Source organism: Nematolebias whitei, chromosome 6, assembly GCF_014905685.2.
Source record: "Nematolebias whitei isolate Nwh7 chromosome 6, NemWhi1, whole genome shotgun sequence".
Classification (NCBI taxonomy): domain Eukaryota; kingdom Metazoa; phylum Chordata; class Actinopteri; order Cyprinodontiformes; family Rivulidae; genus Nematolebias; species Nematolebias whitei.
In genome coordinates, this window is record NC_056503.1 from 29,464,466 (window position 1) to 29,488,436 (window position 23,971).

General features: G+C 37.3%; 1 protein-coding gene across 1 annotated transcript in view; it reads left to right on the plus strand.

The window, feature by feature from the left end:
• Positions 1 to 23,971, plus strand: part of sik2b (salt-inducible kinase 2b) — a 58,025-nt gene that overhangs the window by 2,015 nt on the left and 32,039 nt on the right. Inside the window, exons 2-3 of the mRNA XM_037677498.1 lie at positions 2,248 to 2,364; positions 10,832 to 10,895. Coding sequence (XP_037533426.1) covers positions 2,248 to 2,364; positions 10,832 to 10,895 — 181 coding nt within the window. The remainder of the gene's footprint in view (positions 1 to 2,247; positions 2,365 to 10,831; positions 10,896 to 23,971) is intronic.

The window sequence follows — 23,971 nt, forward strand, 5'->3', positions numbered from 1 at the left end:
TCAGGGATACCTCTGCTCTTTGGCAGGTTAGGGAAACAGACACGGGGGTTATATATCAGCGCATTTGTTGCTACAACATACAGTTGCATAAGGTGGAAATGCACTGCCATCCGCTGCAGCTGCACATTCCTTTGTAATACGAACAGAGTTTATCAGCAGTTGATCGCTGCGTACGGATTGAGGATAAAATGAGTGCCACTACGATAAGCATCCAGAGAACAATCATCTGGCAGTTCGTCCAAATCGTTGTGCAGTTTGTGTTTTGTTGTTGTGTTATCTGATAAAGCTTAAAAAATATGGATCTTTATTTGAAATCTCACCAAATTCTAACCGAGCTAAAGCTAAGAATATTGATTAGGAAAATCAATAATTATATCTTAGAATTACTTTATGACTCATTTATTAGTAGTTATATATTATTAAATGAAGAAGAAAAAGGTAAGCGTGTTTCACTTCACCTCACGGCGGTGTGACTGCAGAGATCTGGGATTTCCTGTTATTTACCTCTTCTTTTGGCTCACAGATGCTTGGAGCTCTTCAGATGACACTGATGATATTTTTGTTTATGAGAAAGTTTGAAGGAGTGGTGTTGTTATTGCCTTGTTACCTACCAGACGTCTAATGAAAGCCTGTGATGTTTACACCCTCAGCGTGCAGCTTACATGTTTGTGTCTTTGTAAACATGTGATGAAGGTACCGTAATTTCCAGTCTATAAGCCGCTGCTTTTTTCACATGCTTTGAACACCACGGCTTATTCAATGCTGCGGCTAATTTATTTATTTATTTATTTTTTCTTTTTTGATGGGCCCATGAGCTTCATGCCGCCAAAATATTTAGCCTCGTCACACCAATACACGTCTGTCTTGGGGGGAGTGGTGTCCTTGTGACTCAATGAGACTACTGGTATAAATAAAGGTTAAAAAAAAATCTGACCAATGAAATTACCGAACAGGTCACAGTGGACCAATGAAACTTGCTTTCATTGGTCCACTGTGGAGGGGAGGAAACGGGTGTGGGAGTTTCCCCCCTCGCTGAGGCACAACAAAGTATTTGCAGCTGCTGAACGAAAGTGTGAATCATAAATCAAATCAAATTGCAAATTTGCCTCAAGATGAATGTGACGTTGAGCGTGACAATGAAAGACTGAGGATGTGTGGGATGAAGTTTTTCTGAGGCTGTTCAGTTCTGACACTAAAGAAAACGACTTTAGTGGTTTTAGTGCACAGGAGGAAGATGCAGGTAGTGCTCATTGACTTTTCCTGGTAGGCTACTGTATTTTTTTTTTTTAATCAGCCACCTGTTTAAGGAGCAGATGGTGGGGGTTAAGGGCCTTGCTCAGGGGCCAAGAGTGGGGCGAATGATGGTGGAGGGAGGTGTGGGTGTTTCACCTTTTCCACCCACACTTTGATGTTGACGGTACCGGGATGTGAACCTGCAACTGTCCGATCACAAGCCCATCTTCTAACCTCTGCGCCACTACTCCCCCACAAATACAGAAAATACAGCCCTACAGCCCAAATGAGTTGTAAAGGAGGTGCCGTGGATGCATCTCCGTCTACCTGGTGGAGGAGCTCGAGTGACTGACTGCTGAGATCCTGAAGCTGACAGGAAACACGACTCATAATAACAAGAAAACCAGGATCATCCCCCAACACCTGCAACTGGCTATCTGCAAGGATGAGGAGCTCAACAAGCTGCTGGGAGGAGTGGCCATCACTTAGGGAGGAGTTCTGCCCAGCATTCAGGTGGTCCTGGAGGACCGAGAGGCCCGCTGGGTCCTGATGGACAGCTCGGCATCTGCAGCCAGTTTCTTCAGATCCGCTGTGAGACGGACTGCTGCGGGAGATCCTTCCTTTCCACAGCCATCAGCATCTATAACAACTCTTAATGAAACCAGGATGATGAGCTACAACATTTAATTTACCCTTGGGATTAATAAAGTATTTTGAATTGAATTGATCTCACGTTTATAAATGGACACCTTAGACTTATAGACGAGCAATCTATATATGTACAAAATTTATTTCTAAAATTAGTGGGCACAGCTTATATTCAGGTGCGCTCAATAGTCCTGAAATTATGGTATTTACCTGTGCTGCACTTTAAATGACTCTCATGCGAAGGCTGTTTCTGGATACTTTTGCCTTTACCGTTTTAAATTAAGTCAGAGAAAAAACACACACACACAAAAAGATAAAGACCTCTGATGTAGGGTTTTAAACGATCCATGTTTGATTTTGCTGCAGGTGGCCATTAAGATTATTGACAAGACCCAACTGGATGCTGTCAACCTGGAGAAGATTTACAGGGAAGTTCAGATCATGAAGATGCTGGACCACCCTCACATCATCAAGCTGTACCAGGTGAGTGTTTAGTATTTGTTCCTTTCCATATACAGTGGTTCATGAGTTGTGGTGGGGCTGATTTCCTCTTCCAGTTACTCCATCGTGTCTTCTTGATGTTATCTGATCTAGTGTGTTATTTTCTCTGATATTAAAATATTTGTTATTCTCTCATTGTGAAATGTTGCTGAGAAAATGTTCTCTGCATTGGTAATCAGTGTTTTTGCTTTTCTATGTCAAGCTGTGCTAATCTAGATTTTCTAGATTTAATTCATTCTTAGGTTTTGAGATCTAATGAACAAAACTATAGACATGTTGAAGCCTTAAATTGTAGCCACCCTGCCCTCATTTTATTTATTGCTCACATTTTATTTGCACTTATCTGCAATGATGTGGCAAGTTGAGATGAAATTAGGATGATTAAAGGCAAGACTTTGGTTCATAAGATATGTGTGTACAGAAAGTAGATCATTAGTGGGGCTCTGATGAGGCAAACTCTTTTTCATTGCTGGGTTTTAGAGGATCTCCAGCTCTGGGTTGTTGTTTCTTCTATTTATTTTTGTGAAATTATATTTGAAATGTTGGAAAAAATGCATCACATTTTAGTCTAAAGGTTGTTTAAAAATGTATTTGTTTTTTCAGGGTTGTCTTGTTCAAAGTGGGTGTGTGTTTTTGTTCCCCTTTATAACCAAAATGATAAACATGACTGTCATAATGAAGCAATCTTCTCTAGAAGATTTCTTGGCTAACTTTATTTTTCTTAGTAATCGCTTGCAACACACCTTGACTAGTTTAATAATAAGCAAAAAGATGAATCCCCAAAACTGCTTTGTTTGCACTTGAAAGCGTTGCTCTTAGAAAAATAATTACCTTAATTTCCAGACTATTGAGCACAGCTGAATAGAAGCTGCGCCCACAAAATTGAAAAAGAATAAAAAGTTGTTCATATACAGTATAGGCCACACTTGTGTTTATAAGCCACAGATGTCCACCTTGTAACATGAGATATTTACAATTTTTTTTTTTTTTAACTTTTAATTAAATATGTACCGGTAACATACACAAGTACATGCAACAAATGTTTTTACTGTTAGTTTTGTTTTGTTTTTTTCACTGTGACCTGTTCGGTAATGTCATTGGTCAGATTTTTTATTCTTTTTTTAACTTTTAAAAAAAAAATTTAACACATCTTGAGAGATGTGTAGTGGGCAGCTACGTGAGCGCCTGCGTATGACGAGGCTAAATGTTTTTTGGCAGCAGGAAGTTCGTTAGCCCTTCAACATAAATTAGCCGCAGCATTGTATAACGTGCGGGATTCAAAGCATGTGGAAAAAAGTAGTATACCTAAGTAATACCTGTCTTGTCAAGCTCCAAAATTCATGGTTGAAACCCGTGCCTTTATGTAAAAAGTTGTTTTTCTCTGCAAAAAGAAGTTGAGAACTTGTTTACTGATTTTATTTATTTATTCTTATTAAAAGCTTTGTGTGAAAAATGCTTTGCTAAATAGCTCAAATCACACAGAGCGTCTGCCATTTTGAAAACCGAAAAAAGGAAGTAGATGCAACCCATGTCACGTCAAGGGGCTTCAGTGTTTTCCCTAGATTAGTTCCCTTGGTGGGGAGCTCGTCATATTTTATTTTTTGTTGGGTGGGGGGGTTGAGGACCCTATGAAGTCACGTCTGTGTTGCCCTCCCGCTAGCTAAGCGCTACGTTGCTGCTGGCTTTTAGGGAGGAGTGCGAGGAGGAGCGGAACATCAGTAGCATTTTTGCTAGCATGTTTGTATTGATGTAGAGCAGAGAGCAATACAGACAGTTGTCGATGGGTGTGGGGGTCGGTAAGAGGGGTGTTTGGTTCTGTTGACGGGGCACCCTGTTTGTATATTGGTAGTGGAAACACTGGGCCTCCCTCCCATTTTTCTTAGAGATACGCTGCTCGCTCCCTCACTATCCATCCTCGGTTCAAACAGTTTTATACTGCCATCTGGTGGTCAAAGTTCTAATAACTAATTAAAACAAATTAACCAACATTTCTTCTTAAATTAGACAATAATTGCTAATATTAATAATAATAATAATAGCTAATTATTGTCAAATTTCAAACAATATTATTGTTTATCGCATTAATTTCTGAGACAGTTAATCGCCAAGCAAAATTTGTTATCATGACGGGCCTAGTCCAGAAATTACAGTAGGAGGAAAAGCATTGAGTCTACTTCTAATAAAGTTTTTAAAAAAAAAAAGAGCCACTTTTTAAAAATCTCTGCAAAGAAAAAGAAACATCTGAAACAACCTTGGCAATAAGTTTTGTGGGGCTTGTGGTTATTTGTGGACATACACAAGCAAACGTGGGGCAACCTGATATTGAAGGTGTAGCATTGCTTTCAAAGGAATAAGCTGACTTGTAAAAATCACTTTTACCTCAAGTTGTGGAAAAATGAGTTTGTCTGACAACATTACACATGAACTGCAGTGTTGACGGAAACTAACAATGTTTCCATTAAGTTGAACAGATACACTGATAAAAAAAAAAATACTTGGATAAAATATATTTTTGCTTAGCAAAGTTTATGGAACCTTTAGGGAGTTCATCTGGCAACCATCTTTGAGATGATTTAGTCTTAGACGAGAGCTCATTACAAATTCTTCCTATTTATTATAGTCCCACAGCCTGATGTGCCTTTGATGGATGTCGACATCTTTCTTTTTGTTAGTTTGATCTGTCCGAGTCAAAGTCTATCTTCTGCTGCTGGCGGTTTGTCGACAGAGATCAGGGGTCAGAATGGGATATGTAACACATGTTGGAGTGAATGGAGAGCTAAGTTTATCGTTCTTGGTAGACTTCTTTCCGGCTGCTTAGGCAGTCAGGGTGTTTAAAGTGCAGAACCGTTCCAGGTCATTTTCTAATGCATTGGCAAACAGATGCTGGTCTGCAGAACCTGCTACTGTTGGATAGTTGAAAGAAATGAGAGCTTAGTTAATGACTGACCGACTCCTGGCACTGCTTGTGTCTTTGCATGTGTTGTGCACTGCGTGGATTAATGTAGAGGTGATATGAATGAAACTATCTATTGGAGGATCATGTCAGACTTAATGTTGTGAAATATAAATATTAGTCCATTTCACATTTGCTCTTTTCGTCGATTGTCATTTACACACAAGGCTTAAATGAATATAATCCCTTAAATGAATAAAGTTCTTGCCAGTTTCCACTGAGTTGTTGGGACCTTAGAAAAAAGTATTTATGTAAATATGGGAGGATCATCAGTTTTTATTTGCTCAGCTGAAAAAAGTTTAGCAAGAATTTGTCTACTTTAAGTTTGTAAACATAATCTGCCATAGTATTACTTTAAAGTCTGCTCAAATGAAGACACTTGTGCAAGTAATACCAGCTCAAAAAGTCGCTGGCAGTTTTTTTATAAGCATTTTTATGAATTATAGAAACCGACAAAACAAACGTTTAGCCAGCTCTGCTATTGATGTACATTATTTCATGCATGAATTTTATTCCTCTGCACACATTAGGCAGGATAATTGGTGTCCATTTATTTACTTAAGTACAAATAAAGTTTGAATAAATGATTTTGAATTGTTTATCCTACTGAGAATTTGAGATGGGACAATACGTCCACCAATTAATTAGGTCTGATAATTATAAATATTTATATAAAAAAATGGATTTTTTATATATATATATATATATATATATATATATATATATATATATATATAAAAAATACTGTATTAGAAAATGGTATAATGTTGAAGTATAGTGTTGAAATAGTTTTGAACCCTGTGCTAGTCATAAAATTGACAATCACGCAACATATAATAAGCATTAGTCCAAATTTATTCTATTTTTTAGTGTTGTTTTTATCAATTATATTTATGTTGGGTACTAAACAATATTCTGTGCCTTTTGTTAATCTCAATATCACTACTGCAAATAACGATTTGCATGTGCGCTTTGTTTAACGAGATTGATTGGTTGTTTTATTCATGATTGTTGCTTTTTGGATGAGCACCCATTCTAGTGGATATTTGTACATGTTTTAAAAAACAAAAACTTTTATTGTTCATTTGTCATTGTCGGTCCTGAAATTTCTAAGAAATGGTTTCATCTATTAAAAACCTTTTTATCAATTTAATTCTGCAGGGATTTTTGATTTCGTGTCATTGAAGTGTCATCAATATAGAGCACATTTTTGGTTGTGGTCACCTAATGTTGAGGCTGTTTTTCCTGAACTGTGCACTGCAAATGCTTATTGATTAGGAAACAATCTTAATTGTGGGATAATTTCAAGAGAGAAACTGATCAGTTCATTAAGGAGGACTGAGTGGTGCGTTGAGTCCTGTGGCACCATCCGTCAATTCACCTTGGCTTTGTTTTTTAGCAGTTGCATGCACGTCTGTTTAATAATAAACTTTATGTAATTCAAACATTGATTTTAAAATGACTCACTTTAGTTTTTTTTTGTTTTTTTTAAATATACCGGTATGGTAGATGAGTAAATAAAACTTGTTTCAACCGCTCTGTGCTGGCTGCTGTTTGTCACTAAACGCCTCACCACCAAAAAATGTATTATATAAACGTCCGGATCCTGTTGCTTTGTTTAGAGAGTGTAAATAAATGTTCATTATCTTTGCACAACCATGGAGCAGCGCTCCAGCTTTGTGTTTGGTTATTTTGGTTATTTTTTAACAAGCCTATCCATCCAATCAGCTTTGGTCAATTAGTTAGTCTCCTTCATGTCTCATAAACTACAGTTGACCTCGTGGCCCTGAGGAAAGCTCTACCTAATGAAGATATACAAAGACACAAATTAACTGTGGACCTCTCTTGGTTTTTCTGTGTTGTGTGGTCTCTTTTCTGACCCCAGTCTGCTATTCTCTTTTGTTCACATCTCAGTCCTCTGATTCTCCTGGGTGTTCTGCTTTTCACTTTCACTTTTGGCTGCTGGTGGTCGTTCTGCAAGTACAAATGTTTTCAAGTGACAAAAGGTCTTTGTCTTTCTGTATTTTCATTAAGATGCTGAAACAAAATGAGAATTTTTATTTGGTCAACAGTAAAAATTAGAAATTATTTTTGTTGCTAGAATTGCTTGACTCAATAGATACTGCGACTTGAAGTCAATAGACTCTGCCTCAATCGATACCCAGTGTTGAACTCATTAGAAGAATTACTTTTAGAGGAACGCATTATTTATATAACTGATGTAAAAACGGTCATGTAGCAGGTGATTAACAACAGGAAGTAGAGCTTCCTAAGCTCAGACGGCACAATAAAATGTTTGAAATCACCAGTGAGAGTTAAGCTGATTGAATACCAAGTATGGCCATGAATAGATTATAATTTGGACTTTTTAAAAGCTTTTTTTTTTTTTTTTTTTGAAGAGCTAAAACTCCGACGTCCTCCTTTTATACTAGTTTATTACATGACAGTTTGTTGCTGCGGACCAAAAAATTTGTCATGTTTGCACAATTTCTAAAGCAAACTTTAACTTTTTATTTTTATTTTTTTGTAAATTATGTCAAAAACAGTATTTTTGAATTGTTTGTTGCAAAAGGAAAAAAAAAAAAACCTGTCCTTCAACTTTTGTTGTGATAGTTCTGTCAAAAACAAGCATAAAGGTCAAAAAGAGCTCATATTTGTGAAAATGTTTGTATCCTCTTGATAAATAAATAAAGCACACTAAAAATTGTGTTTTTTTATTTGGAATTGGAAGATATGAAAATGTGAACTCCCAACATTACTGTCTCACAAGAGTTTTATAAACCATTACAAAAAATGTCTTGACTTGCGACATGTTAAACACTATATAGTGTGAATGTTTATGAATTGTTATGAATGTACACTAGACTGAGGAACAGCTTCTACCCTGAAGCTGTTGGACTCATGAATCCCTAATCAGGATTATCACTAAAAAATTAATAAATCACTAATCGCCACTTTGATTGCTGCTGATTATCCATGCTGCTGATCTCATACTGCTGATTTATTTCATTCTGTTGTATTCATTTGTACTCATTTGCTCACACACTCATGTTTGTGCTGCATATTGTTTTTGTACTATTAAGTGTTTAGTGTATTCTTAGATCTTTAGTACTGTTTTCTTTTGCAATTTATATTTTTGCTATTGTTGGATGTAACTGGGACCCTGTGTGCACAGTTTCATTCCACTTCATGTACCACATGTGTTACGAATGACCATAAAGAACCTTGACTTTTTATGAAACATTCACACTATGTGATCCAAGTTTCTTCCGTACATTTTCGGTTCGATTCTCGTCCCGCAGTATTTTAGGCTGTTTCAACAAATCATAGACCAAAATGTTCAGCTGTTACAGGACAATCCTGGAATGACTTTTGGTATTTGTGCAATTTTAGCTTTTTGAAATATTTAGCCTTTTCTGCCACTTTTTCTTATAGAAAATGCATTGAGCTCATTTTACATCCTTCACATCTTTAGATCTGTTTACAACCATTTACTGCTCCTTTCACATTTTGTTCTGGTTCAGCTTTTTTCAGCTTCCATGAGCAAATTTAAACTTTTTTTCAGCTACTTTCAGCTGTTTCTCAGCTGTTTTGTGCTCCTTTCACATTATTTCTGCTAAGTATATTTTTGTGCCTCTTCTAACTTCTTTATGGTAATTTCAGCTTATGCTCCTTTCAGCTTTTTCTGCTATTTCAGCTACTATTTAGCTGTTTATGCTAATTTTAGCCTTTTCAGATAATTCCATATTTTTGCACTCATTTCAACATTTTTCAGCCTAATTCAGCAAAAATGTGCTCTCAGCACTTCCTTTGGGTAATTTTCCTTTTTTTTTTTTTAGCTACTTTTCAGGTGTTTTGGGTGTGTGCGCGCGCATGTTAATTTCAGCTTTTTTTCAATGAATTTCCACTTTTGTGCTAATTTCTTCTTCTTTGAATCTAATTGGGCAAACATGGTCTTTTTGCTTTCCTCTGCGATTTTCAGCTTGTTCTACCCAATCAGCTACCTGTTTAGCTATTGTCAGCTGTTTTCAGATAAATTCAAGTTTTTGTGGTAATTTCTGCTCCTTTCAGCCTAATTAACTTCTTTATGGTAATTTAAGCTTGTTATGCTCCTTTCAGCTTTTTTCTGCTAGTTTCAGCTTTTTCTGCTATTTCAGCTACTATTTAGCTGTTTTTTTTACCTTTTCAGCAAATTTCTATTTATTTATTTTTTTTAGCTAATTTCAGCTCTTTTTGCTTCCTTCTGGTAGTTTAAGCTTTTTTTCTGCCTTTTCCGTTACTTTCAGCTTTTTTTTTTTTTTGGTTGCTAATTTCACCTTTTTTTTCTTTTACAATTTTCCTAATTTTTGTGCTCATTTCTATTAATTTATACCTAATTCAGCAAAAAATATTTTCTTTCTGCTTTCTTCTGCTAATTAAGGCTTGTTCTTTCATTTCATCTACAATCCAGCATTTTGGGTTTTTTTTTTATTTCAGCTGTTTTTCAGCAAGTTCTTTTTCAATAATCATTTAAACTCATTTTTGCAAAAAAATACAATGTCTCTAGTTTTATATAGTTCTGTTATCAGCAATGAAATTAACCACTTTGTTTGTCATAAACTTTTTAATTTATTAAATGAATATATAAAGGCTGTAAAAAAAATAAATATAGCCAGAGTACTGCTACTGTTCATGCTGCTTTACTGGCTTATTTTAATGAAACCGAGCCATACTAAGCTACACCTTTTTTTTTTTTTTTTTTCTTTCTGTAATAAGTCAAAATGTCTCAGTTGAGAAAGCTTTATTTTACAGAGTTTCTTTGTTGGCTCACAACTGAGTACTATGTGGGCTTAAATAATCAATCAGTTTGTGTTGTCAAAGAGGACTAAATATGTTTTGTTGCACGACCCACAGTCACCTCTTTTATTTCCCAAATCTGTGAATCGGTCAGTTTAACAGATGGAAAATTGATCACAAACAAAAGAGCGTGGGATTTCTAGTGTGAATGTCTGGCTCGCTGCGTCTGATTCATCCTCTGCCTCTCCATCTGATTCTGCACTCCGCATTAAATCCTATTCATCTCCTGAGTGTTTCTGCTGCTAAATCGGTTCTCCTCCTCCTCCTACACAACACAGCACCGTGTCAGCACTGAAATGTTTTAAGTACTATACAGATACACTCAACAGCACCAACCGTCCACCTCCTATTCTCTTACATGGATGCTGTTTTTAGACCCTGTGCCATTCATGCTTTTTGTTTGTTTGGGATTTTTGTGGATGGCACACTCTGCAGTTTAATCACAGTGCGAGCCCCCATAGTTGATTGTGCAACATTTTTTGTACTTGTTTTTATTTTTATCTTGCAGGAGTAGTCCATTTGATTTGTTTTTATTTGTATGTTTTTTTTTGTTTCAGTTGATATTCCTACTGAAATGTGGCCTGTTTGTTTTCACTTATCCCCCTTTTTTCCCCCTACCCTCCCATTGCCCCCTGTTCCTTCATCCTCTCTTTCTTTCAGGTGATGGAGACGAAGAACATGCTGTACTTAGTCACAGAGTATGCCAAGAATGGCGAGATTTTTGGTAAGTATTCCTTTTTCAGTACAAGATTTATCTTTTTCCAATTAGTTAACTGCTTTGCCTATACACATCCATTCACATTATTTATTTTTCAGCTAATCCTAATATGTATGTATGTATATATATGTATATATATATATATATATATATATATATATATTTTTTTTTTTTTTTTTTTTTTTTTTTGGCATCTGTAAAGTTTTTGACAGACAAGGAAGTGTCAGTCTTTTAAGCTTGCTTGGCTCTCACGGGTGTCCCAGCCCCAATCTCAAAGGTCATATGATAGGTAGAAGTGTAAGAACAATGTCCTGATGTGACCTCAGTCATATGCTACTAGTATTTTTCACAATGTGCTGACATTGTCTTCTCAAATAAAGTGACATCACTGAGAGCCTGTAAAAGCCACAGAGAGGTAACCTCAAAGAGGTAAAGTTTTTATTACTAAAGACAAAGGTGCTGCAGAATCACCGATATATAACAGGTTTACTACATGGACTTTCATAACTGCTCTCAATATCAAGATCACTTTCTTTGTGCAATCTAATGTCAATAAATTAAAATGGCAGTTATCTTACATTTTTATATTTTTTGTTAAGTATCGTCCCAATTAGGAGTTTAAAAGTGTTTGCGTTGCTCAGTTTGTCTTTATTTGCACTATACAAACAGCTGTGTATCATATAACAGGAGTGAAATATGTGACAGAAGAGGATGAGAAGCTCTTGGCTTTCTCAAGTAATCTTTTCCAAATCAAAAACGTATAGTGAAAAATGTTGATCACTAATGGCAAAAATTATGGTGATGATTTAAAGTTGCATATAAGCAAAGTGTATAATTGCTCAGAATCTGAGGAGATGGGACAAACAATTACAATTAACAAAAATACTTGTCAATAATTCTATGGATATTTTTTACGATGCATAAAAAATTTGTTAGTTATAATGTATGCAGTCTTTCCATGCTTAATTTTCAGAACTTATTGTTATTTGGCATGTTTGTATTGAGCCAAAGTTTGGTAGTTTGAACAAATCCCAGCAGTAAAAAACACACACTAAAACAGAACAATAATGTGTGTATATATATACTTTTTTTCTTAAATAAAATGATGAATCATAAACACAAAAATGTCCTGTAAGGAATTAGGCTCATATTTGCCAAGTTGAAGTGCTTCAAGTTGAAAAGTGGACGGTCAAACTGTTCTCTGCACAGAATGTTAACAGAGATGTTGCCTACTGTTTTAGAGTGAAATAAAACTCTGGTGCAAGCAACAATAGACAAGTTAGAACATGGCAAGAACAGTTCTTGAAGATAAAAGTTTATCTTTGTTTCCTGTTGCTCTGTTATGAGGTCTGTCACTGTCACACATGCACATACAGTCCATCCGGAAAGTATTCACAGTTCTTCACTTTTTCCACATTTTGTGATGTTACAGCCTTATTCCAAATTGTATTAAATTAATCTTTTTCATCAAAATTCTACACATAATACCCCATTATGACAATGTGAAGAAAAATTAATTTTTTAGATTTTTACAAATTTATTCACAATAGCAAACTAAGAAATGACATTTACGTAAGTATTCACAGCCTTTGCCATGAAGCTCAAAATTGAGCTCAGATGCTGTTTCCACTGATCATCCTGGAGATGTTTCTACAACTTGAATGGAGACCATCTGTAGTAAATTCAGTTGATTGGACTTGATATTGAAAGCGCACACCTGTCTCTATATCGGGTCCCACAGTTGACAATAGGCCTGCTACGATGACAAATTTTGCTGGGCGATTGTCTCAGAAGTTATTGCAATAAATGATGATAATGTTTGAAACTTGATAATAATTAGTAATTGTCAAATTTAAAAAAAAAAAAAAAATGATTTTTTTTTGTGTAGTAACTTTTTTCAACCACCAGATGGCAGTATAAGACTGTTTGAACCAAGGATGGTTAGTGAGGGAGTGAGCAGCGTGTCTCTTTAAGAAAAATGGGAGGGAGGCCCCTTGACGTGACATGGGCTGTCTCTCTTTGTTTCTCAAAATGACGGACGCTCAGTGTGGTTTGAGCTCTTTAGCATAGCATTTTTCACACAAAGCTTTAAATAAAAAAATCAGTAAACAAGTTCTCAGCTTCTTTTTGCAGAGAAAAACAACTTTTTACATGAAGGTACGGGTTTCAACCATGAACTTTGGAGCTTATATAAGACGGAGGGTTTTTTTCCAGAGGTCGACCTGTTAGCTTAGCTTCTCAGCTTAGCTGCTTTTAACGATCCAAAAATGCAATTTTGGATGGTTAAAATAGATTTTAAAGAAAAAAGAGAAAGGGAGGGGTCAGTGAAGAGCGCCGGAGTTCAACTTTTTGTCATTCAGTGTCTTCAGTAGAAAGAGAGACATGAAGAAACAATAAAGCCGATAAATTAAAATGAGGTCGATAATTTTCATTTATCATGTGATTAATTGATTTATTGTTTATTGCAACAGGCCTAGTTGACGATGCATGTCAGAGCGCAAACACCAAGCATGAAGTCAAAGGAATTGTCTGTAGACCTCCGAGACAGGATTATATTGAGGCACAAATCTGGGGAAGGATACAGAAATTTTTCTGCTGCTTTGAAGGTCCCAATGAGCCCAGTGACCTCCATCATTCATAAATGGAAAAAGTTTGGAACCACCAGGATTTTTAAAGAACTGTCTGGCCATCTAAACTGAGCAATCAGGAGAGAAGTGCCTTAGTCAGGGAGGTGACCAAAACCCTGATGGTCAGAGCTCCAGAGTTCCTCTGTGGAGAGAGGAGAACTTTCCAGAAGGTGAACCATCTCTGCAGCAATCCACCAATCAGGCCTGTATGGTGGTGGCCAGACAAAAGCTACTCCTTAATAAAGTGGTTCCCAAACTTTTTTTGTTGGGCCCCCCTTTTGATGTATAAGAAAATTTCCACCACCCCTCCACCACCTTCGTCCTGCCCAGTACACACATCTTGTTTTCAAACTCCATTGCAGTTTATTTCATTCACACCTCGGCTTTTTTTTTAACAACTGAGCTAATACAAGTAAATGAAATAAATTACAGGTTGCAATATGAACTACAACTTCTTATAAATAACAAATTACCTTTACCGTGTAATTATTGTAAGTGTATCTGTTTTGTTTCTTTTTACTGGGTGACTATTCACCATTGCTTTCAGTAAATCTTTTTCAAAAAATGCCTTTCCATGCAAAATGGGATTTAAAAACATGAACTCCCTGAGATGGAAAAAAAAATAAAATGTTTGAGCAAAAATAACGCCTTTAATTCTCACTTATTTCCAGTACTGCTAACAGCTTCAAGGTCACAGTCAAGGTCAAGGTTTCTTTGTCATTTGCATCATATGTGGTACATGCGGTGGAACGAAATTGTGTACACAGGGTCCCATTTACATCCAACAAAGTATAAATTGTAAAAGAAAAACAGTAATAAGATCGAAGATATGAACTAAGAAATATGCTAAACTAAGAATACACTAAACACCAATAGTACAAAATAATATGCCGAACAACAGCATCATGATAAGATACAAAATAAAGAAAAATCTGTAAAACTATAAAAAGGCACAACACGTGCTGCAAAATTACAGTAAGCTAGCAGTGGCATAACTGTGACACATGAGCTTACTATACATTCAAATATATATTTCTGATCAGATAGGCTAGATAACGTTCTGTGGTCAAAGAAACAACATACCTATTCCCACTCAAGTATCTACATATATACAATTTAAAAATGTGATTCAAGCAAGAAAATGTATCAGGACCCAGGACATCGCACATCTTACCTCCAGTGGCCCAAAGCAGCATCTAGCCCCGTCTCTGAATGTGCCAGGTGGGATAACGTGACTACTCTGTGTGGACTGCGTTCAAGTGCAGTAGGGCATACTCTGTGTCCTACTGCACTTGTAATAGTACCTTCTCAAACAGGTACTAATACAAAAAATTACTGATTTGCTTAACAAATCATGACTGGTTTGGTGGCATTTGAATCATTACATAAAGTACTATTATTAACTTGTTACACTAGCAGTGTCCAAGCATTTTTTTTTTAATTCCATTCAGTCAAACCACAACCCCCCTTGCAATGGCTTTGCGTCCCTCCCCCCTCACCCCCATGGGGCATGCCCCACACTTTGGAAACCACTCCTTAATAAAATGCACATGGCAGCCCATCTGGAGTTTTTCCAAATGGCACCTGAAGGACTCGGTCCACGAGAAACAAAATTCTTTGGTCTGATGGGACAAAGATTAAACTTTGGTGTTAATGTCAGGCGTCATGTTTGAAGGAAACCAGGCACCTCTCATCACCAGGTCAATATCATCCCTACAGTGAAGCATGGTGGTGGCCGCATCATGCTATGGAGATGTTTTTCAGCAGCAGGAATCAGCAGACTAGTCAGGAAAGAGGGAAAGATGAATGCAGCAATGTACAGAGACATCCTGGATGAAAACCTGCTCCAGAGCACTCTGCTCAGACTGGGGTGACAGTTCATTGTTCAGCAGAACCACGACCCAAAAACACATGGACAAGATCTCAAAGGAGTGGCTTCACTCTGTGAATGTCCTGGAGGGGCCAAGCCAGAGTCCAGACATGAATCTGAATGAACATCTCTGGAGATATCTGAAAGTGGCTGCACAGACGTCTCCCATCCAACCTAATCGAGCTTGAGAAGTACTGCAAAGAAAAATGGGACAAACTACCTAAAAATAGCTTCACTACATATTATTATATTACCATATATTATTCTATCTCATTCAATAAAACTTGAGATTGTAATTGCTGCCAAAGGTGGATCAACAAAGTATTCGGCAAAGGCTGTGAATAAATGTGATTTCTTAGTTTTCTATGTTTATTAATTTAGCAAAAATCTCAAATCTTTTTTCACTTTGCCATAATGGGGTATTGTGTGTAGAATGTTGAGGAAAGAGATTAATTTAATACAATTTTCAATAAGGCTGTAATATCACAAAATGTGGAAAAAGTGAAGCTCAGTGAATACTTTGTGGATGGACTGTACACTGTTTACCTTCAGTGAGTCCAAAATGTAAGCTCAAGTCCAGCTCCCTGGATATGAGCTAAGAGTTTTTTCCTTCTCTTTGGCTTTTTAGATTATTGGAAATGTTTGGGTTTAGTTGGGCTGCATTGTTTCATAAAAAAAAAAAAGAAAAAAGTATCACACCAGATACTGCAAGCAAATGTTCACATAAACGTTCTTCTGATGATGATTTAGGTCATGCAGAAATATAGAATATTCTAAAGGGTTCATAAACATTCAAGCACCACTGTATGGACAGAGATTTAGTGCTCCTCATTTCTTCTGGCAGATCATTAGTTTTAGAGCTCTGACAGACAAAGCATGGTCACTTTAATTATTCAATCGCATTTCTAGACTGTTTTGGAAATAGTGTTTTTTTTGTTTGTTTTTTTGGGGGGATTGGGACTTAAGTAATGGCTTAATAATAATACTAATAATAACAATAATAATAATTTTATTTTATGAGGTAGGTCAAAAAGAAAACCCGTTCTCATTTACAATGACCAGAAATGTACTTTAGTCCTTTCTGTATTCTGAGATGAACAAAGCAATCTTGCTTAAAATAATAAAGAAAAGTCATCTAACTTGTTTTGAGGTCATGTTTTACTCATTCAGCTACGTAAGTAATTAAGACCTGATTTAACATGTGAGTATAGCTAATCCCATTCTGAGAGAATGCCTAAGGTCTGAAAGGGTAAATAATTTAGTTTCAACAAGGAGATTAAACTTTTACATTCCAGTGTACTATAAAACATTTAACAAATTATGAGCAGAAGTGCTGGGTAGTTCATGAACCCTGTACGTTGATAGCTTTACCTGTGAGACCGTGTGAGAAGTTTTGCTCTTAACCTTCTTCCAGACAGAGGAGCTGAGACGATTGCTCAAGCAATCGGCTGTTTCCTTCATATGTGTGTGTGTGTGTGTGTGTGTGTTTTGTTTATGTGTGTTTGAGTTTTGGGACTGGCGCTCCACTTGTGATGTTGACTCAGCAGCAGCAGCAACTCTTGCTCTTGTGACCTAGAGAGAGCCGAGGAGCAGCCTTAAGAAATTCTGAATGAGGGGAAAAAAAAGTGTTTTTTTAAAAAAATGCAAAGGGAGTGTAGAAACGTTCAGAGATAAGATGAGCAGAGGCGTTACTCAATGTGCACATTTTATAGCTCTGCAGCCTACTCTGGCAAGGGTCACTTTGTTTAAACTGGTGAAGCTTTAGAAGAAACATTAAACAATTGAGTTAAATTGTATAAAGAGAAAAATGCTTAAATCCTTTGACTGTAGATTTACTCAGGCAATTCTCAGAACTGGTGTTTCTTAACATAGCATCTATTCTTTTAAATAACCATTCAAAATTGGTGAAGCTCATTTTCTATAATCCATAGATTTATTTTTTCATCTGAAGATATTCTAAAACCATTGTGTCCTGATTCTTCAGACCCGTCTGCTCTGATTATGCAATGTAATGTCGTTATGTAAGGCATTTATATGTCAACTTCAGCTGCAGCGACTGCAGTGTGGAGACACCAAACAGGAGCTGCTGATGCACTAGACTAGGATTACAGTCTTCTACCTCACAAAATTGAACAATCACGTCTCATTTCCTAATATACTTGCGGAAGTTGGATTTGGTCAGGATGCACTCAGGCACACCGATAAGCTGCCACGGCAGATTCTCTGCTCTCTTGTTCCCCTCCTGGAGAGTTGCCTCTGCTTTTTCTGGCATAATTAAATTCTCATGTCTGTTCTCAACCACAGTTTACAAGGAGTGGAAGGTGTGTTTGATGGAGCACTTAAAGGAGCTGCAAGGAGGGGCGATGTGTGCGTCTTGAGTTGTAAAGACAAAGACTGCTGCTTTAGCTCCAGGAAGCAAAGAATGATACGTTCATTCTTACAAAAGCATGGGTGGGCACCGTGATGGGCACAGCTGAGACACTGATGCCAGTCTGTGTTGCCGTGCAGTGTCAGTCTGTCAGTCTGTCACTCCAGTCTGCCTCAACACCGCAGGATGAATCAAACCTGGAAATTAGGTCAACCACAAATAAAGCAAATTGCAGAGAGCAGCGGCAAGATGGGCGAGGAGACAGAAGTACATAGAGGAGAGAGCAGGGGGACATCTTTTTGAGTTTGGGAGGTGGTAGGAAAATGTAGGGCATGCAAAGCACTGCTGAAAAGAGGGGAGCGTAGTAGCTGGTAGTGAGTCAAATCACCCGTGCTTATCTCTTATCTCACTGCTGGAAAGACTCGGATGCTGAGAGTGTTGACTTCAAAGGAGCAATCAGGCTATTTTTGAGATGCGTTTTTTTCTGTTGCGTGTCAGTTTCTATCTTTCTATGCACAGTCATATGATTCTTAGACAGTTTTCTCTTTCTTTCTCAGATCTTGTAGTCACCAATGTGTGGCATATTTGACATGAACGACCTGAGGAGCTAAAGTTGAATGAAAGAGGGTGGCTATGCATCTTGCAAGTTATTTGGTGCCAAGAAATCTTGATTGCAATACGTTTATACCTTTTATTTAAAAAAAAAAGATTCAAACTTTCAAGGGCAAAATGTAAACGTTATTGCCACATACAACAAAATGTATGTGGCAACAAGCTGAATCACTAAACTTGATAAGAAAAATGGAAATATTAAATCTTGCCACTGAAAGGCAAAAATAATGTTTTAGCTCACGACGATGCTGAATGTGTTTGGAGTTGTTGGCAAAAAAAATCTTGTGAATTGTTGGAAACGATATTAAACTTCCATCCATCCATCCATTTTCTTTACCCGCTTATTCCATTTTGGGTCACGGGGGTCGCTGGTGCCCATGTCCAGCAATCACTGTGCGAGGGGCGGGGTACACCCTGGACGGGTCGCAAGTCCATCACAGGGCCACATAGAGACAAACGAGACAAACAACCATTCACTCTCTCACTCACACCTAGAGACAATTTAGAGTTACCAATCAGCCTAACATGCATGTTTTTGGTCTGTGGGAGGAAACCGGAGCACCCGGAGAAAACCCACGCATGCACGGAGAGAACATGCAAACTCCACCCAGAAGGGCCCCTGGACCGGGGTTTGAACCAGGGACCTGCTCGCTGAGAGGCAGCAGCTCTACCAGTTGTGCCACCGTGCTGCGATATTAAACTTTCGGAAATTAATTAGCGGATGCACATCCAAAGTTGAAATAATAGTTAACAAAGCTCAAGATGGCCGCAGCAAACAAATGGTTAGGTTCTTTCAAGTTTAAAGATATTGAGCTCAAATGTGGTGTGGCAGTAGCTGAGACTGACTCCCAACACAAACTCTGAGTGCTAACAGATTAGGCGAGCTCTATGTTTAAAGCTTTGCCATTAACAATTGGGGTCAACCCCGTCTGTCTGTTAGCAAAATAGCTTACGCACAGTCGAACAGACTATAAAGAAACCATTAGAAAGTAATCACTGACTGTATCTGTACAACTGAATACTTCGTGGAACCAGCACCATTCAAGATGCTGTCAATGCCACCGGGCTATAGAAAACGTCAATGACTACCTTTGCCAGTTTTAGATATACTGAGCTCAAATTTGTTGTGCTAGTAGCTGAGTCATTCACAACACATACTTTAGGATATATTGTGCAATATTGCAAGATAGTCTATAACATTATTTTAAAGGATTAAATATAACAGCAATTATTCCGTCATTTCTCAACGCACAACAATCTTGGTTTAAAACGCTGGTGGTGGGTAGAATTCCTATATAACTGGGACCCTGTGTACATAATTTCGCTCCACCACATGTACCACATGAGGTGCGAATGACGATAAAGAAACTCTGACTCTGACTCTGACTAAATAAGCAATCCTAAAGTGAAACCAGGTTTCCTGTCTGTTGTTTAAATTTTTAACATGTACAATTGTGTTAAAATTGTTTTAGATGTTAAAGACAAATTTCTGTTTTATTATGGGACAGACAATAAAACTGTGTATTTAGCTATGCGATTGCTGGCAGTTTTTTTTTTCTAGATTATAAGTAGATATACTCAGAGATTATAGACTTGGAACTTGGAAGTGGGTGTTGTATAATCAGTCTGGTGAATGGCAGACAGAAGCAAAGACTGAATATTTTATCTGACTGGAAAATCACATAACATCATTTTACCTCGGTGTAATTTTTGTGAAGCTGAAATGTATTTACTTGCTGAGAGTTTGACAGTTCCAGGTCCCCCTCTTTGGAAACATTCAATGTTTTCAGATGAGTGACAGGCAGGAGTTTATGTTGCAGCTTTAAAAGATTTCACCTGCCATGTAGGGAAATATTGGATGGAACATGCATCAAATCAAACTGACGTGTTTTTTGTTTTTTTTTACTAGTTGAACTGATTTGTTCTCTTCTTCAAGTCAAAACACACATCTGGAAACGATGTGTGCTTTACTTAGACTTTTTTACTGCAGGAAAAATATACTTTGGATTTTCCATATTTTGTCTTGCAAGTCTAATTATTAACATCATCACTGACCATCCATTACTGCAACCCATTACCAAACAAATACATTTGATAAAGCTCTTGCTTCTTAAAATTGTTTTCACTGTCACAACAATTGCAGATGTTCTAGCATTAGAGGAATATTCAGGAATTAAGCACTTGCTGTATCTTTTTGTGTGTGTGCGCGTGTGTGTGTCATTTCTCCAAAATGTGTCTTAAGATGTACAAAGTTATTGTTGCATTTTTATGTCTGGAATTCCCCTCCAATTTGCTGTTAAACACAGTTGAAGAAAAGGATGAATTTCAAACTTTTTTGTAATATCAAAATAAGAAAACTAGCACAAACTATCAACGAGGAACCCACTGTCCCCAGCAGGACAGGATGCCCCGTCACTCTGAGGAAACTGCGTACAGTTCAAGGGACTAGACTCTGCTCTAGTTTTCAAACTGTTCAAGTTCCTATGAGCTACACCTGGATCGGCCTGAGCTTTTTAATCCCCACCCTGTGACGATCAGGACTCGAATTATTAGTCACCAATGTCGACCTCATGTTCAGAGGTGGCTGTGGCTGAGTGGTTAGAGCAGTCGTCCTCCAATGCAAGAGTTGGGGGTTCGATTCCACCAGCAGTCCCATGCCGAAGTGTCCCTGGGCAAGACACTGAACCCCTCATTGCCTCCTATGTGTGTCTCGTTGGCGTACGGATGTGGTACAGCTCTGATTAGTCTTTGTAAAGATATAGTAGTGATGTATGAATGGATAAATGAGGGCACAGAATTGTGGTGTAATGCACTTTGAGTATCCTGATATGACAGACGGGTGCTATGTAAATGCAGTCCATTTACCATTTACCATTCATACATGGAAAATCAAGTGGTTTTAATATGTGGCCAATGTATGATGAAAAGGTAACAGCAAATGTTGGGCAATTTATTTTTATATAAAAGGTAAAGCCAAGTAATTCAATAGACCTACTGATATATTAATTGTATTGATTTTATCAAATTTATGGGATTTTTTTTTTTACTGAATTTATCAGAATAGAATTCAAAATCAACCTGCAAAGCCCTCAACAACCTAGCTCTTATATTACAGATTTTATTGTTCCATATTTTCCTAACAGAGCACTTCACTCTCAGACTGCAGGCTTACTTGCAATTTCTAGAGTTTCCATAAGCAGAATGGGAGGAAGATCTTCCAGTTATCAGGCTCCTCTCTTGTGGAACTAACTTCCAGTTTCTGTCTATGAGGCTGACACATTGTCCAGTTTTAAGACTGGGCTTAAGACTTTCTTTTTTGATAAATTGTTTCAGTGCCCTGAGATGATTTCTGTTGTGATTTGGCGCTATAGTATAAATAAACTGAATTGAAAATACATTAATTATTCATCAGCCTTTAGTGTTTAAGATATCCTTCTAGTGCGTGCATGTACAAGACTATCTTTTTTACCTAATCCACCATTTTATTTGATTTGTAATGGCAGTTTCATTTGTCAGTTTTCAGTAAAGGAGTAGAAAACTTGGCTGTCACTTCCAGTTGCTGATGATGATCTTTGAGTGTTATTCTATACGATAAAATCAGTACCAACATCCATCAACATGCATATAGATGTGACTTTAATGAGCTGATGCTTTTAAGTGGTTTGGACTTCTATTACTGTTGTGGAAACAGAATGTGTGTGTGTATAAATCTGCCCCTTGTTCTCTACACCAACACAAGCATTCACACTCAATACCCCCCCCCCCCCACCAGTGTTGTCTGAAGTCTTGCCAGAGCTCTGTCCAACAAGCCAGTTTGTACCAGCAATGTTTGTCCTGTCCAAACCTGAGCAGCTGTTAAGAGACTTAGTATCTCACCCAGCTCTCAGCAGAAGTGGAACACTGTGGTTGTTGAGCTGTTCCCTAATACCCCTATGATTCATACTTGTTCTGTTTCCTTTCCCAGAATGCAATTCTGCATGCCTCACAGTGCTGAGGTCTTTACCCTCACCAGTCTTGTATCAGTGGATTACTCATCGTTCAACTGGGGCAACATATTGCATTTTGTGTGTGTGTGTGTGTGTCAGTTCTAACATTAATGGTTTATTGTTCAAGTGCCATTGAGTAACACAATGCCTCTACTTGTTCTTACAGAAATAAATTACTTTGAAGCTAAGCAAAGTGTGAAAATACTCTAACAATGTTTGCTTTATACCTGGAAACTTGTAAATCTTTAAGCAGCAGTCGGTAAACCGTAAAGTTTAAAATGCTAAAAGCTTTAAAAGTTCATGTTTTTCCTCTTAAAATTAAATAATTGCAGATTTTTTTTTTAAATCTTGTGTAATGGCAACAAAATATCTTTGAATTATAAATTGCTTGTTAGACCAAAAATGCAATTATAAAACTAATAATAAAAATAGTCTTCAGTTCCAGTCCTCACAAAACTACTTTAGACATGTTGTCCACAACCAAGAATGAAAAACTGTATATTTCAAACTGCAAAGTGTTTACTGTTATCTTAATTATCATGGGCTCTCTGTTGTAGCAGAGATTAATTTTATATTTTATCTGACAGTGGGGTTGAGGAATGTCCAACTTTAGGTTCTTTTAGTCTCTTGACAATCACCTCGTCTGAGCCCAAGGTTGTCGTCTGGTATTTTGGCCAATGAAGGCAGAGCAGCAAATGCGAGAGGTTTGATCCTGGAACAATTAAAGGCCTGCTCCTGTCGTTTTCAGACCTCCTCGACACATTCCTCTGCTCAGTGTGTCTTTTGATTAGCATTGACGCTTAAAGGATGCCTTCGTCACTGAGGGGCCTGCGCTATGAAATTCAACAGCTACTATCTAATCGTGTTTTCTTTGTGTCAGATGTGAATTATTTATTAACAATTCTGTTAATTATTAAAGTTTTACTGTGCAGCTTTAGTTTTTTAAAAGTAATTTTTACAGCTTAAAATTGAATTTGACATTCAGCTAACCCTTTGCTCAACCATAAACAGAACAGAGGTTTTTATAAGTGTCAGGAATAATGTTACACTTTCTTTTATTATTTTATGTTTAGTTGATTGCACACTGTTTCGGATGTTACAGCTTTATTACAGCAGATTGGTTGTACTCTGTTTTGATCCCAACACTAGCTTAAATATCAAACTTTTATCATTTTAACCTTTATTTGTGCTTTAGTGTAATAGCAGCTGTGTGTTTTTAGTACAAAACTTTACAGCTACAGCTGTACCCGTCTGCAATGATGGCTACATTCTTTAAATCTATCTTTGTTCCATGTGTTGTTGCAGGGTTTTGTTGTGGTTATTGTGCATTGTTGTTGGGTTTAAGCAGTGCTCTGTCCATGCCAGCTGGGAAGGAAGCCAGTGCGAAGTGTCCTCTCCTGTTTGCCACTAAGTGCAAATTAAAGAGTTAGCAAGCTATCTAGACAGCGAGGTGTGAAGATGAACCCTGCAGACAACAAGAGATGCCACACTTTTCAAAGATCACGGGACAGCAGCCAGTTATGCATCTTGTGACGTTTTCTGTTGATTAGCATTTCTAAAAAGGAAAAAAATGGAAATGGTAAATGCAGAATAGTAACACAATCGGAAAGGTGAGAGCA